Genomic DNA, 14,751 nt, shown 5'->3' with positions numbered 1-14,751 from the left:
GGCTGTTGGAGAGTCTTTATTCACCATTGCAGGTAGATGGTAACTGGTGCCACAAGCAGCTTGAGAAACACATTCACTCATGACTGAAAGTCCCCAGGGTAGAAGTGGCTCAACCAAATCCCAGGGTTGTACTTGTACACACCCGTAAAATATCCCATCCAGGGCAAGCTGCCTGTTTAGGTATTCTCATTGTTTGGGAATTTGTTGTTGGGAAGATGTTACCAACCTCTCAGCACACAGTTCTCATCAGTGTCTCAGTGGATGCCAGTCCCTTGAGGCAGAGGCTGTCTGGATTTGCCTTCCACAGAGCCAAGGTCACTGTCAGCACTCAGTTAGATGTGTACACATGATTTGTGCTGACTCAAAGCTCAAAGATAGCCACTAGTTTTTTTTTGTTGAGCATCCTTGTGTAGAGAAAGCTATTTTTACCTGACTCTGAACCTTTCTAGCACTATTCCTGATAGGAAAAAATAAGCCCTATGTGCTTAAAGTCAAAACTAAAAGAAGGGACCTTTTTCAGAGGTGCCTGTGATCTGCTCAACCTTCCAGGAACTGAGGAATGGCAGCCTCTTTGTGTGCCTCTGTCACTGCCTCCCTTCTTTCTTGAGTCCACTCTGTGGATGACCTGCTGGCAGGAGAAGCCCCTCTCTGAGGTTATCTCTGGGTTGACAAGTCCACTAAAGGAAAGTCCACTAAAGAGTAAGTCAGATGGGGGCAACAGTGTCTTTGGAATCACAGGGTGGAGAGCTGTTGGGTCAGAGCCTTTTCAGGGAACAGATGTAGAGTCAAGCTGGTAAATTTGTTTGGAGCAAAAGAAAAAAAATAAGAGTGATGGTTTCTAGTTCCAGTAGGCAGGAGCTTTTTGTTACTGTTAAAGTCTACAGTTCCTTCCTCTCCTCTCATCTCCTTTGCTTCCACTGTTGGGGGATTTAGTTTTTCCCTGGGTACACAGGCAGCTCTTGAGAAGGGAAAATGTGGTCAGAATACCAGCTCCCTGACCATAATCCTGAAATAGGACTGAAGCTGCAGTACATGTAGCAGCAATAGAGGATGGGGAGGATGATTTCCTTCTCTGGTGGGTGTTTGGGTGGGACATGTAAGACTTTTTATGCTTCACATTGTTGTAATTCCAGCCATGCACAGAAAAAGCTGGGTAGTGCTGGCTGAGAAGGTGCTTGTGCACCTGTACAGGGTGGAACAGGCATCCGGAGGCAGAAATAGACACCAAGCCATCCTGTTTGGGCAATTACACTGTTCCTGCCTTCTCACTACAGTCGGCACTTCAGCAGCTAAGCCACAAAGGGAGCAATAAAGACAAATGGGTTCTCCTTTTGAAACTACCTGTACTTAAAAGAACCTCCCTCCTCGATGGCATTCATTATGTGTCTGTTTATTCATCCTTTGCTCACATGATAATTTGCTCCTGCAGAAATGTATCTCAGCTCCACCCTGCGCTGGGATTGAGCCACTTTTGCTGGCACTGCTGGAGATCATTTACCAGGAGAAATTAGCTGTACACATCCACAGTGGGACTGCCAGAGCTATACCTGCCCATAGCTGCTCCCGATGCCACCACTGCCTTCACAGTAGCTCATCTTAAATCCCACTGGGTTTCTGACTCTGCCCTGACTTGCACTCTACCTCCCTTCAAGAGCTGGCAATATTCCGAGATGTCTCTAAGTGAAAATGGGAAGAGGAGCTGTTGATTGGGAAGAGGAAAGTGCAATGCCAGCCTCTGTCCCACTGCCGCCCTAATAGAAAAGATTTGTGGCTGTGGTTGAGCTGAAGCAGCAGCTGCTGTGGTGTCACTTCAATTTTATTAATTTGGGAGTGGGTGAGTGCAAGGAACAGAAAATGCTGTGGAAGAGGGGAGAGAATCCAGAAAGTAAGAGGCTGGCATAAGTGCCAGGCTCCTTTACTGGAATGCAATGCTCTGCCCTCTTGCCTACAAGTTAAACATGTTTCTGCTGCCCCTCTCTCCAAATGAACGTGCTGCAGTTTTGTGTCTTCTGGATGAGGTCTTTCCTTTGTGGTGTTGTCACAGAAGCTCAGCTCCTGGTCTGGAGTAACTCAGGTTTCCATCCTACCTGGCAATGTGCCCTACTTTTATTCACCTTTGTTCTGCCAGCCCAGGCTGGGGTTCAGGAGTCTCGGCTGTCACTGGCAGGAGTAATTGCAAAAATTGATTCATGGGAAATGCCTGTAACAGGCAAATCCTTTTGACAGACCACACAGCCATCATACTCTGCATTTATTTGAGTCAATCAATGCTCTGATGCATATTTGGGTCATAAATACTCTGATATAAATTGTATTTATTCTTGTGACAGCTGTGTTCCATTACCTGTTATTTATTTGGCTCTGTTGTCCTTTCATTTTACACCTTATGGAGCTGTCAAGTCAGCTGCTTACCACTGACAAAGCTCACAGCTCAGAGTCTTCCAAAAATAAATCCTCCGAAGGGATTTGAGTAGCAGCAGGATGTATGTTGTTGGAAAGTCATTGGACGATCTTTATTTTTGTTTGTTTTATTTGAAAGAGGAGCTTTGTGCATTTTGCCCACATTTCAGAATTAAGACTTTTCATTTATGATCCAGAGGTCATTGAAGCTAATAATCCCACTGATTAATGTGAGTTTTGGATCACACCCTGCATGTCTCGAGGCTGAATTAACCATGTTATTTGATATTTGAAATGGATGACTTGGATGTTTTTAATTTTCCCTTGGAAGCTTTTTCAGTTTTGTGTCTCTTTACATCGTAAAAATGGCAGAATATGGAATTCTGAGATGAATGAATTGCTTGGAAGTGTCCTTCCAAGAGAAAGATCAAATTACAGTGGTCACTGGTCTGGACGAGTCACAGTCATTTTCGGTTTCTCATTCCCAATGAACAGCCACATATCCTGCGTGCCAGCTTGTTGCACCTGCATTGCAAGGTGCCGAGCCCTTGGTGTTAATTCAGGAAAGCACTTAATCACAGAATTGATGACTCTAAAGTGCCTAATATAAGCATGTGCTTAAGTGCCTTGTTGGAGTGGGGCCAGTGCAGATGTGCCCTTGCTGAGCAGAGATTTTTGAGCCACTTCTGGTCTAGTTTCTCTGTAAAACAGAGATGAAGACACTGCTCATAGTTTTATTCAAAGGGTTTTGTTTGCACAGGGATTTTGGGATAGATGCAGGGACTGAGTTCTATCAGTAGGGTTTATGTGTGAGCTAAACAGCAAAACTGTTCGTAGCATTACTACTGGAGTGTGTGTGATGCAATGTTGCATGTGCTGCATTTCAGGCCTTAACGCTCTATTATCTTGATTTATTTTACTCTAAATATAAATAATATAATATTAATATTAATATAATATTAATATAATATAAAAATATATAATTCTATCATTTAGATCAAATATCGCAGTGCCAAATATATACACACTCATATGGCTCACAAAACACAGATGCAAATGGATATGTATTATTTATAAAGAAGCTTTGACATCTTACTATACTAAAAAAGGAAAAGACATTTAGTCATAGTTCAGCATTCTGCACATTTTTGATCTGTCGTTTATCATCATCCATGAAAAATTCATGATTCGGGTCTTAACCATTTTAATTTTATATGCACATTCCACCCAAACGGGGGTGTGTCCTCTGCTCTTGTCTTTTTTTTTTTTTTTTTTAAGCTATTCTACACCCCCACCCCATTTTATACAATTAAAAGTAGACAGCTGGGGTTAGGCTGTGCCCTCCAAGACCTACCTGATAACAAATGAGTGTCAGAACTAAAGAGACTAAAGAGAGACCTGCAGGTGTCCTGGTGCCCTATCCTGATTTGCTGAATACAAGACAGCCAGTTAAAGGCAGAGTTCATACTACGCACCAATAAAATCCACGTAATTGCCCTTATCCAAATCTCTAATGTGGACAGACAAAAGCCAGGTATAAATCAGCTTAAAACATGGCAATTTCTGCCAAGATCCAAATTAATCAGGAATATGGTGTGAATGCCCCATTTCAGGTGTTCTCAGGGGAGTCACAGACCAGATTGTTTTGAGATGGGTGGAGGAGTGAACTCTGAATCGAGGGGATTTTGCAGAGGTTACTCTATCAAGAGCCTCATTCCTACATAACAGAAGGACTTAGGTTAATACTTTGGGGGTTTTGGAGAGAACAAGGGTGAACTTGAAGTCTTTCAGATGAGAACAATCCTGGCCTGTTTGGACTTTGTGATGGGTTTAAATACAAGTTTAATGATGGTGAAAGGACCTAGTGAGGAGACAGGGCTGGTGTCAGTGGGATGATAGTGGTGTTTACTGGTTTTCCTCACTGTTTCATAATTTCTTTAAAATAGGAAGGGTGCTAGGAAGGATGAAAGAACCTCAGCTTCTGTGGCCCATTTCTCTCAGGTCTCTGCTGCAAGAACCAACAGGAAGCCCTTGCCTTGCTTTCTGTTTGCTTGAAACTCCTCCCAACCTCCACCATCTCAGTAACATTTAAGCAGAATTTATTTATTCTGTCCTGGTTTTGCCCATCCCCAGATCTGAGCTCAGCTGAAGCTGACTGTGAGGGGCTGGTGCTTTCAAGTAATAAGAGTTCACTGGTCTGAAGTTTCTCTGGGAATGAAAAATCTGTTTGATTAAGGAAACACTGACTTCAGAAAGCCTATCAGCCTCCACAGCTCTGTATGGCAAGGCTGCAGAATGTCTAATTAAATGGAACTGCTCTCTAGAGGATTTGGCTTGCAGAAAATTAGTTTTCCTGTTCTTGGTCTGATGTTTATTAAACGTTTCTTTCCTTTTTCTCTCCTTTGCAGTTTTTATCTGTAGTTTCATGGTCGCGGCGCCCATCTTTGGTTACCTTGGTGACCGCTTCAACAGAAAGGTCATTCTCAGCTGTGGAATCTTCTTTTGGTCAGCTGTCACTTTTTCAAGCTCCTTCATCACTGAACAGGTAAGATCTTTGCAAAGATACTTTGCAAGGTGTCCTGAAAAGATGGACAATATATTCCTAAATAGCTCTCCATCCCAATGTGCTTAAGGGGAACGTATCCCTCTCGTGTGTATTTAACATTTAGTATGTTGTATTATCTGACCTTTTGTGGGAGAAGTGTGTTCTGTGTAACTGTGTTTGCTTAACTGTGGAAGCTGTCACCCTTTGATGGTGCATATTCATAAAAAATAACAGATGAAGCTTATCTAAGCAAGAGTTTCTGTTGACATAAGGGCTTTGTTTTGAGGGAGATCCTAAAGAAGCTTTAAAAGGCTTTACAAAAGTCTTGGGAAAAGGAATCCATGGCTACACAGCGGTTCTCTTGTCTTCTGGTATGTAACTAAAGCCATTGGAGTCTGTTGGGAAGCCTGCTCGTGGTATGTGGAATAACAAAATGCATCCAGCAGTGGTTTTACAGTTGCCCTTTGGTTTCTGTCCACCAGGGCAGAGAAAGTGGATGATAACATGGAGATCAGACACAGTTTCAGCTCCTTTAACACTTGTCAATGGATTTGTCTTGGGAACTGGTGATGGAGTTGTCAGGCTCACTTAATTTTGCCAAGCTCTGCATCCCTCTCCTGCTCCTAGGACAGCTGCAGTACCCCGTTCTCAGGACTCCTTGCTGCATTAATTTTCTTGTCTGTCAGAGGCATTTGGAGGAAACAATGATCTGGCAGTTTCTGGGGGGAAATATCCTCTTGTTTAAATCATATTACAGTGGAGATTTAATTGCTGCAGGTGGCAACATTCCTGGAGAGACAAATCACAGCTCCTGGCATCATCAGACTGATTTCCCCAAGGGAGGCAGGGGCATTCCTCATCCTTTCTGTCCAGCTGCGCTCCAGAGATTGCAGCATTGTGGTCACACCTAAAAAATGACAACCAGGGACTAAACCTCTCCACCCTGCTCTCTCCTGCCCACCCACATGCTCTTCAGTTTCTAAAAAAAAAGTTTCCACCTAAAGGAGGCAGTGACACTCATGTCAGTCTGGCTTTTACCAGGATTGGTCGTTGCTGCATTTCTAGAGCAAAAAGCATATGGCCAAATGTGGAAGCCTTTAACTCAGTAAATTGTTGTGGTTTACCCTTGGCCAGGAAGCACCTTTTCCAGAGAAAGAATGTCTCTCATCTAAAATAAAAAAGGGTTTTTTTTGGTTTTCTCTTTAATTTTTTTCTTTAAATGTTTCTCATAACATTCTGCAAAAGCAGCTGTGATCAGAGCCCAAAGAGAGAAGCATTTTAGAGAGAACCAATGGCCTTCTTATAAACACTTCTTGTGTTATAGACATATATTCATGCTTAGGTTCTCACTGATCTCCCTGCAGTGGCCTGGGTCCCACATCTGGAAGTAGGGGAGCACTGGAACTGGACTGATGTTTTCAGAGTCGAATTTCAGTTTAAGGATTTGGGGTTTATTAGCTGAAGTAGTTCAGGGATTTATATATATGGTTATTTGTGCACAGGGAGTCAGAGTGGCAGTAGCATATTGTTAGCCAAAGATAGGGAAAATAATGTTTATAAAGCTGAATTATGTTTGGAATCCAAACCCAATGTTTTGGAATTCATAAGACAGACAAGATCAAAATATCCAGGCCTGTGTTAAGTCATCCTGGATTTGCATCAGTATTAACTCTGGACCCCAAAGACCATCTTGACAAAAACCATCCTATTACTTAGAAAAATCCCCTGTCCTGATTTTCCTGTGATCCTCAACTCCACCAGAAGACTTAGCTATTAATCCAGAGTTCTCATGCCCAGCTCCTGTTACTGGCTCCAGGAGGTGATGGAAAATGTTGCAGCTGCTGTAAGGATGTTTTATACCCAGTGGCTACAGCAGCTGAGCAAGGTCCTAAGAATAATCCAGCTTCCCATGTTATCCCTCTGACTTTGGTGTCTGTGTTGGAGGCCTGATCTCTAATTGGGAAGACACACCACATTGAACAAGGTGAATTCCTGACATGCTAAAAGGTTCAGAGAAGAGCTGATGCAGCTTTTTTTCATGTAGGCATTTTTCCTGATCTTCGTTGTCTAGGATTCATTTGAGGAGTAAAATGTTGCCTTTTCTCTCTACATTATTTTTTCCTTTTAAGACAGTACATGTGCTTGTTGGGAAGGAGGGCAGGGAGCTGAAATATCAAAAAAACCTCTTTGCTGGCACAAATAAAAGCAGTAGTAACACTACTGTGAGTAGAGAAGTGCTCACATCCCAGTTGACATGAGAACACAGGGCTGGAAGGGGCAAGTGGACACAGGCTGAGCCCATTAGAGAACTCCTTTATGTGGCAGCACGAAAAACCCTGACTTAGGTGAGAAACAGTAGCCATTCAAGAGGAATACCAGACTGTCTTCAGGGATTGCCTTTCTTCAAATTTTGACAGTGTCAAAATGCATCCTGTCACTGTGTAATTAAATAGAATGCACAGCCACACAGCTCAAATTTGGAGTGCAAATGGAAAGAGACAGCTTAACAAAGGCCAAAAGCAGCTACGGAGCTGGTGAAGGCACCAGTTTGTAAAGGTCTTTGGCAGTGTGTTGTTTCCTGGTTAAAATCTGAACACCTAAAGGAAGCCATGAAAACTGCTGTTGTTTGAGTGAATGACTAGATTATTGTGCAAATAAAATTTACAGAAAGGGACATGTTAATTCTTATTTGTCCTACTGTCTTCCCACAACTTCATCTGCTGAGCATGATGCCCTGTGGTCTGGGATATCCCTGGGGCCAGCTGGAGTCAGCTGTGTCCCTCCAATTCCTTGTGTCCCCCAACCCTTCACTGGGGGGGTGAGGAGCAGAAAAGACCTTGACTCTGTGTAAGCACTTGCTCAGCAGCAATGAAAATATCCCTGTGTTATCAACACTGTTCTCAGCACAAATCTAAAACACAGTCTCATACCAGCTACTGGGAAGAAAATTAACTCTGTCCCAGCCAAAACCAGCACAAAAGGATTGGAGCACAGTAAACAGCTCATCTGAGATACTGTCTAAATGCTATTTTGTTCTGCTTGAGTTAAAAAGCGTGACTGAAAATCAGCAGATAAATCAGGAATTGGATATATGTGCCATGCAGACAGTTGCTAGAGAGCTCTGCCATTTTCTAATATCATTAGTTATTTATTATCAAGTATCTCTGGGTTCTTAACATGGGATAATGACTGTCAAATAAATGAAGAATTAATCTCTTATCTGCTGGTAGCTACTAAATAGCTAGATAATAGGCTCTCACAATGAAAAAGGGAATCAGACCAAAATTTGGGGGTAGTTCCAGTGTATATAGGGGGTGATAGAAAACAGCAATGCATTAATTCCACACATAGCAAAATAGAAACAGGACAACTGATGCTTAAAAGTTTGATTACTGTTCATGAGATCTTACATTAATTTTGAAGCAAATCAAAGTAAGAAACCAAATAAATACTGTATCACAGAGTGATTCCATAAATACACCTATTTCCATGGATAAAAATAGCTAATGATAAATTTAACTAAAGAAAGTCACCCGAAGTAGTAAGACTGAGATAATATTGATAAACTCACTTTTTAACGTGGCTTGATAATTGATGTTACTGCAGAATTTCTCTACAGAAAGATAAGACATGAGGCCTCCTCTGCTTTGGTACTTGCACATTTCTGCTCTATAACACTGTTTAGCACTTCCTAAAACAAAAGTTCTGTTAACAAATCATTGACAAACTTGTTCAATAATATAAAATTAGGTAAAGTTGGTACATACTTAGACATATCTCTAGATCAACTCCATTTGTAGAAACCAATAAAGAATGGATGTGTCTTAATTTGTATTTTCTCAGTACAAACACCTGCTTAGAGATTTGCTCCCTTTAAGCCTGACTTTAAATCAGTTCTGCACCTACCAGCACAACTTTTGGCACTTTCACCTGCAAAACTCTTTCTTGTGTTGTTTTTGGCTTTTGCCAAGCATTTGGGGAAAACACTGGTCGTTGGTTCATGAACTGCAATAAATCAACAAAAAATCAGTAGGTTTCTGTGTGGAATAGAGTCATATCCCAAAGAAATGAACCAAGTACACACTCTTCATGTAGTTTCTTTACCAGGATGTGTTTCCATCCACACAAAAAGCTAAATACATGTTTGTCTTCCTCTGTATCAATATAAACTCTGGTTGAATAAGTAACCGGTTTATTTCCCTAGGTAGCATTTTGATGAGCACAGTGCCTGATTGCATGTGGTGGCTGATCACCTTCAGGTGGTTTATATTCCAAGATGTCATTGGAAAGGGTCTGTAATCCCAATTGCACCATTTCTCTCTTTCTGAACAGCTTAATATGAAGCAACCTGGTTATCAGGAGTGATCCTGCCACGTGCTGAGAGTTTGTTTCTGGCTGCTTGGATATCCACATCTATTAATCATAATAAATGCTCTCAGCTGGCTTTTTTGGGCAGCAGATTGTCTTAGATGAACCCTGGGGTTTGGTGCTGGACTTCCTGCCCCTCTTGGCACAACCCTCTGGGACATCAGGACCCCTCTCCCTTGTGGGCAGATGCCACTATCTTAGAGCAAGAAAGAGCTTGGAGGTGGAAATTTGCAGACTGTTCTCTAGTCTTCTAAAATACTTCTATGTCCATGTAAATACCTTGAATAAAGCATATTTCTGTGTAAAAGGGGTGCTGCTTTACAAATGAGCAAAGGCTTTGCTCCACTAGGCTGGGAGACCAAGAGCACATAATAACCAGCCAGAGCAGGCTGTGGTAACGTAGGTTGGCTGGGAGACACCAGAGCTGCACATGCTAGAAAGCTGGGAAATGGAAAAGCAAAGAATTAACAAGGTAAACCAGGAATGTGCTTTTGAATTTTCCAGTTCTTGGTAAATATTTCTGTTCAGATTTTGATATAGCTGACACAATAAAACCTTTTTGCTCCCACTGCAGTTTAACTCTGGATAGGTGTTTCCCCTAGTGTTATTTTCTTTTCCTTTTCTTTTGATTTATCTCTGGAAGAGGAGGCAAATTGTCCATGGTGGAGTTCCATTTAGTCTGCAGTGCTTGCTCAAGTCCTGTCTTTCAGACTTGCCAGATGTATTTTTATTTCCAAAGCTTGTCTTTCAAGGAGTTTCTAAAACAGAAGCAACAAATTGTGTGCAGTATGGAACAAATGGTTAGCTGGGTTGATTTTAAAAAACATAAACATAATCCAACCACCCCCTACACGTGATGATTCACTACAGGAGAAAAAAAAAGCCTTAAGCGCTCTGCCAGAAGTTGTAATATAAAACATACAGCTCCTGTGCCTGTGGTTCCACTGTGCAGGATAAATCCACAGCTTGAGAAACAGAAACAAACAAAACCAAAATCCCCAAGCCATCGTTTTGTATGTAAGGAGGAGACTGAGTGTTGTCTTTGAAGTCACCATGAATTACTGGAATGTTTATATCCTACTGTTCCGGCCTATTATTTTTGAGCAGAACTCTCTTGTAGAAAAAAGGCAAAAGGGATTCTCCCAGCAACTTTGGGAAGTCAGCTGCATGTGCATTCAGTCCCTTCCCTCACAGGCAGCTCCTGGCAGGCCCTGTGGCTGTCACAGAAGTGGTGCTGGAACTAACGAAAGAGGTTTGTGGCCAAAGCTCTTGGTTGGCTCTGCTGTGTTTTGCCAGCTTTGATGTGGCACAGGAGCCCTGCAGATGAGCACGTGCTGTTGACATTTGGATTTCTGCACACTTGCCCTTTGCTAGACTGCTCAGGAAAAATATTGCCTACTGTGAACTCTCTTATCAGAAGGAGGTCAGATGAGTGCTGGTGCTCTCTCTGGGGGTGGTGTCAGCTCCCAAATCACTCTGAGCTGCAGTTCCAGCCCTTTGTGTCGCCCTAATGCCCCCCTGCACCACAAAGTACCTGCAGCCTCCTCCTGCTCTGCCTCTGCTCTCTAAAGTGAGATGCAGTAATCTGTGCATCTCCTTCCAGCTATCAGAGCTCCCTCCTCCCCACAGTGGAGCTGTGGGTCAGTGAGTGCCAGGGGAAGGAGGTGCTGTGCTGGGCGTAGGTGGCTCAGAAGCCCCAGTAGAGAGGGAGAGGATAAGGGCTCTCATCTCTGCTTTACACTGCAGAGTGCAATTCTTTATGGACTGATTCTGCCTTACTGTCCCTCCCCTGTATGTCTGAAAGGAGGTAGTTTAAAGAGAGATCATTCCTACAGCCCCTTTTAGAGTTATAGAATTGTTAAGGCTGGAAAAGACCTATGAGATGGTGAAGTCCAGACATTAACCCAGCATCACCACCATGCAGAAATGGAAAGGCACCATTTCTTTGCCCCCTCAATAGCAAGAAGGCACCTGCTGTTCTTTCCAAGAGCTGTTCCCAGTGCTCTTGTAAGTTTTACTATCTCGCATCTTTTCATATGGATTATATGAGGTGTACTGTAGGAAAAGGTACACTATTGTTTATTCCTTTAATAATGGAGCACTGACTGAGCTGGTCTTAAACTATTCTGGGCATCTGTCAAGTCTGCTATCATCTTTCTTACAGCTGATTCCAAATACTGTGTGGGAAACTGGTTTGCTGCAAGAACATCTCTTGGACAGACAAGTGCAACAATTTGAACTCTTGAATCTTGGTTCTTCATTGTTCCCTCAGATTTTGCCAACCTAAGACAGAAGTGTTGGGAAAAGATCTATATAAATGAAATAGTTGTAGAGTGCAGAATTAGTCATGTTTGTCTCCCGGTTGTTTTATATTCGTACCTTGTCCCTTTGTACCTGTCGCTCTTCCAAGGGAAACTATAAATGAAAACCAGATTAAGGTGTTCTCAGAGCATCAGACCCAAAAAAAGCCAATCTATGAGAGGAGGCAGCTTTTCGAAGGTGTTATCAGAAATTGAGCTATTGTATTTTCTGCTCCGTGTTGGTTTTTTTCCATCCAGTATCTGTGTCCGTGTATCTGTGAAGCATTTGGGAAGAGTTATTGAAAACACAGCTGGTGATGGCTGCCAGGAGAGAGACACAGCACAGTTCCAAAGCTTACTCAGAAGCTTATTCCTGTGATGAGAAAAATGAACTTCAAATAACTATCATAAGGAATATCTCTACCACACACTGCATTTCCCATCTGCAGAATGTCTGGAACAGGAATGGTTTTGCTCTCCCTTCTGGGACCTGAGAGCAAACAAGATGCACCCCCCACGTCCCACCTTCCCCAGGTGGAGTCAGTCTAGCATGTCCTATTCAAATTTCTCAAATCACTCCAGCTATGTGCAGCTATGTGTCCATAAATGTGCCTCCTGCCCTCTGCCACTTCTTTTAGGTCATTTATTGGTCTGAAATCACGCAAACCCAAATCAAACGTTGTGGATGTTGATAGAAGAGATGTTTCCATTGCTGATTGTCAGAATTCACCTGCAGCTCACCCCTGTGTACTGCTGCAGAGGCTGCGATTCCAGTGCAGTGGAATGAGGGCAGTGCCTTGCACTGAAATGCCAGACCTGCCTCTCAGAGCTCAGGCACTTTCTAGAGCAGGTGGACAGACGTTTGTGCTGGGTGAGCATCAAGAAACAGGCTCAAAGCTCAAGGCTAATTTGCACGGGGTCTCAGCGGGGGCCCCCTCTAATTGCCTGTCCTGTTTCAGAGAGCTGTTTGTTATCTGGGTTACTGGAAGATGTTGAAACCATTATCACAGGGTCTGTGATTGTGGTTCTGATTCAGCTCCTTCTTTGGAAGTCTGTGGGAAGCTTTTGTGTGTCTTTGTGGGAATTAAGTCAGATCCTACATCAACACATATTTGGTGCTGTTTCATTGGATCATGGAAATGCTTAGAGACAACAGCATGGTGCATGAAAGATTTTTGCAGGTCAAAGACCTTTACAAGTTTGTCCCATTTTTTTTGCAGAAAGCTGAATTGATAGTCTCTAGGTTAAAAAGTAGGAAAGTTGATCTGCTGTGTCAGTTAATGGATGGTGTGGAAGCCTGCTGTAACATCCCACCTGTCGTGCTTTTGTTGTACCTGAGCAGGAAATCTCACCTGGGCCTCAGCAAGTTACCTCAGTTACTTGCTGAGGAGGCAGAGGGAAGAAGGCATGTTTGTTTTCTTTCCAGGCTGTGTGTGTCTTGGAAACATTCCTTCTTCTTGTGTTGTCTGTTAAAATGTATATTCTGCTTGTCATGCTGCAGCACAGGCCTAACCCCAGGGCATGCTGATGGAACACAAAAGATATCTTATTTCTTCAATTCTGTGGAAGTGGAAGTCTCTATAATGCTTTAGCATTATGTTTTATAAATAATTATTACAGTATCTTAAGATCAGCCTTGTTCAAAACATTGAAGGAACGGAAGAAAGGGAAAATGCTCCTTAAATAGACTGGGATATAATCAGTTGGTGTGAAAAAAATAAACAAAAAAAGTAGTAGTGCTGCATGTAAGTTTCCAAGCAAATGTTTAAATATAAAGGAATTGTAAAATTTCCTATCAGCCTAACAGGATCCTTGCAGTAGTGTTGTGGCCTGAGGAACACGAGTCATTCCTGATGTGGGGTCCATGGATGCATGCTGGGCTTCCAACAGGGGAATGTCTGGCTTGGTCAAACGAGTTCAGAAGACAGAGCAAGTCACTGCCACAGTGCCTGGGTGGTCCTGTTAATTTGGGAATAAGCTTCCCAACTAGCTGTGTATTGAGGGTACAGAGAGGGTGCCAAGGTGGTGGTGTAGAACGTGTGCCTCCATGATCTACTGAGGTGTTCAGATATGGGTCTGGAGCAATGTTACCGTTTTTGAAGGCTGTAAACTGACATGTGTTTAGCATATAAGTGAGGCAGCTTATGGATGTTCTTGAAGCTTATGCCTTGGGAGGAGGCAGGATGCTTTAGGAGAATTTGGTTAATGATGCCTCACAGAGAAAATAATCCCTTCATCCCAGGTTTAGGCTCATTAGGAGGCCTGGAAACAAATCTAAACTTTCTATTAGCAGGGTGGTTCTTGAAGGTTGTGCATATTGTTCTGAAAAACAGAATGCAGGAGAGAGAGAATGTGTTATTCAGGCTCTAGCTTCTGTTCAGATGCAAAAGTATGGATTTGAGCTTTTCTTTGGCTGAGCTCCTGGTTGCCTGCTGATCCAAAAGCATCAGTCACTCCTTGGGAAGTGTAACTGCTTCCTCAATGGCCACACTGTCTGTGGCCTCCTGGGTTGTGCATAAAGGCTAGGAAAAGGACCATTATGTTCTAAGTCATGTGCAAATAGTGGGAAGATGGGAAATGTCTTACAGTACCAGGTGCTAAATTAGTCTTTTGAAGTGTTGACATTTCTTTTAAATGCATAAAGTTCCCAGGCTACACAAAACACTGCATTTGCAATTCAGATAAGTTGAATTAGAGTACTAATCTCAACCCTATGTAATAGATTTTGAGCTGGAAATCCCTGGGAGTGGTGCTGATCATCAAGTCTGAAAACATGATTGACGAAGTCTCATGAGAAGATAGTCACAAAACATCCAAATGTGTTTAGTGTGGTTTAATAGGCTGTCATTTTGTCAAATAGGCTGAATTTAGAGAATGAAATTAAGCTACAGCACGACAAAACCTTGTCAATTAATAACACTTCAAAAAGGAGCATGACAACTGTTCAAGGAAGATCATGAATAAGAAGCAACTCCTAAGTGGAAGGAATTGGTAGATGCACCAGTTTCTCTCTGGAAATCTGATGCTAAAAGTGAGACATCTCTCAGATGTGGGCCAAACATACTGCAAGGTCAGCCTTCCACACACTTCTCGGAGGCTTCTGGATCTTGATTGAGTCAGCAAGCCAGGGAAGCGTGA

The 14,751-nt window shown here is 42.6% G+C and overlaps 1 protein-coding gene across 1 annotated transcript in view; it reads left to right on the top strand.

Moving 5' to 3' along the window:
• The window catches only part of LOC309580564 (sphingosine-1-phosphate transporter SPNS2-like), a 134,741-nt gene that overhangs the window by 57,603 nt on the left and 62,387 nt on the right, over nucleotides 1–14,751 (top strand). Inside the window, exon 3 of the mRNA XM_082294628.1 lies at nucleotides 4,809–4,945. Within this exon, the coding sequence (XP_082150754.1) occupies nucleotides 4,809–4,945 (137 nt within the window). The remainder of the gene's footprint in view (nucleotides 1–4,808; nucleotides 4,946–14,751) is intronic.

Source organism: Coloeus monedula (assembly GCF_965178545.1).
Source record: "Coloeus monedula genome assembly, chromosome: 20".
NCBI lineage: Eukaryota > Metazoa > Chordata > Aves > Passeriformes > Corvidae > Coloeus > Coloeus monedula.
This window is presented reverse-complemented; position numbering and strand designations above follow the sequence as displayed.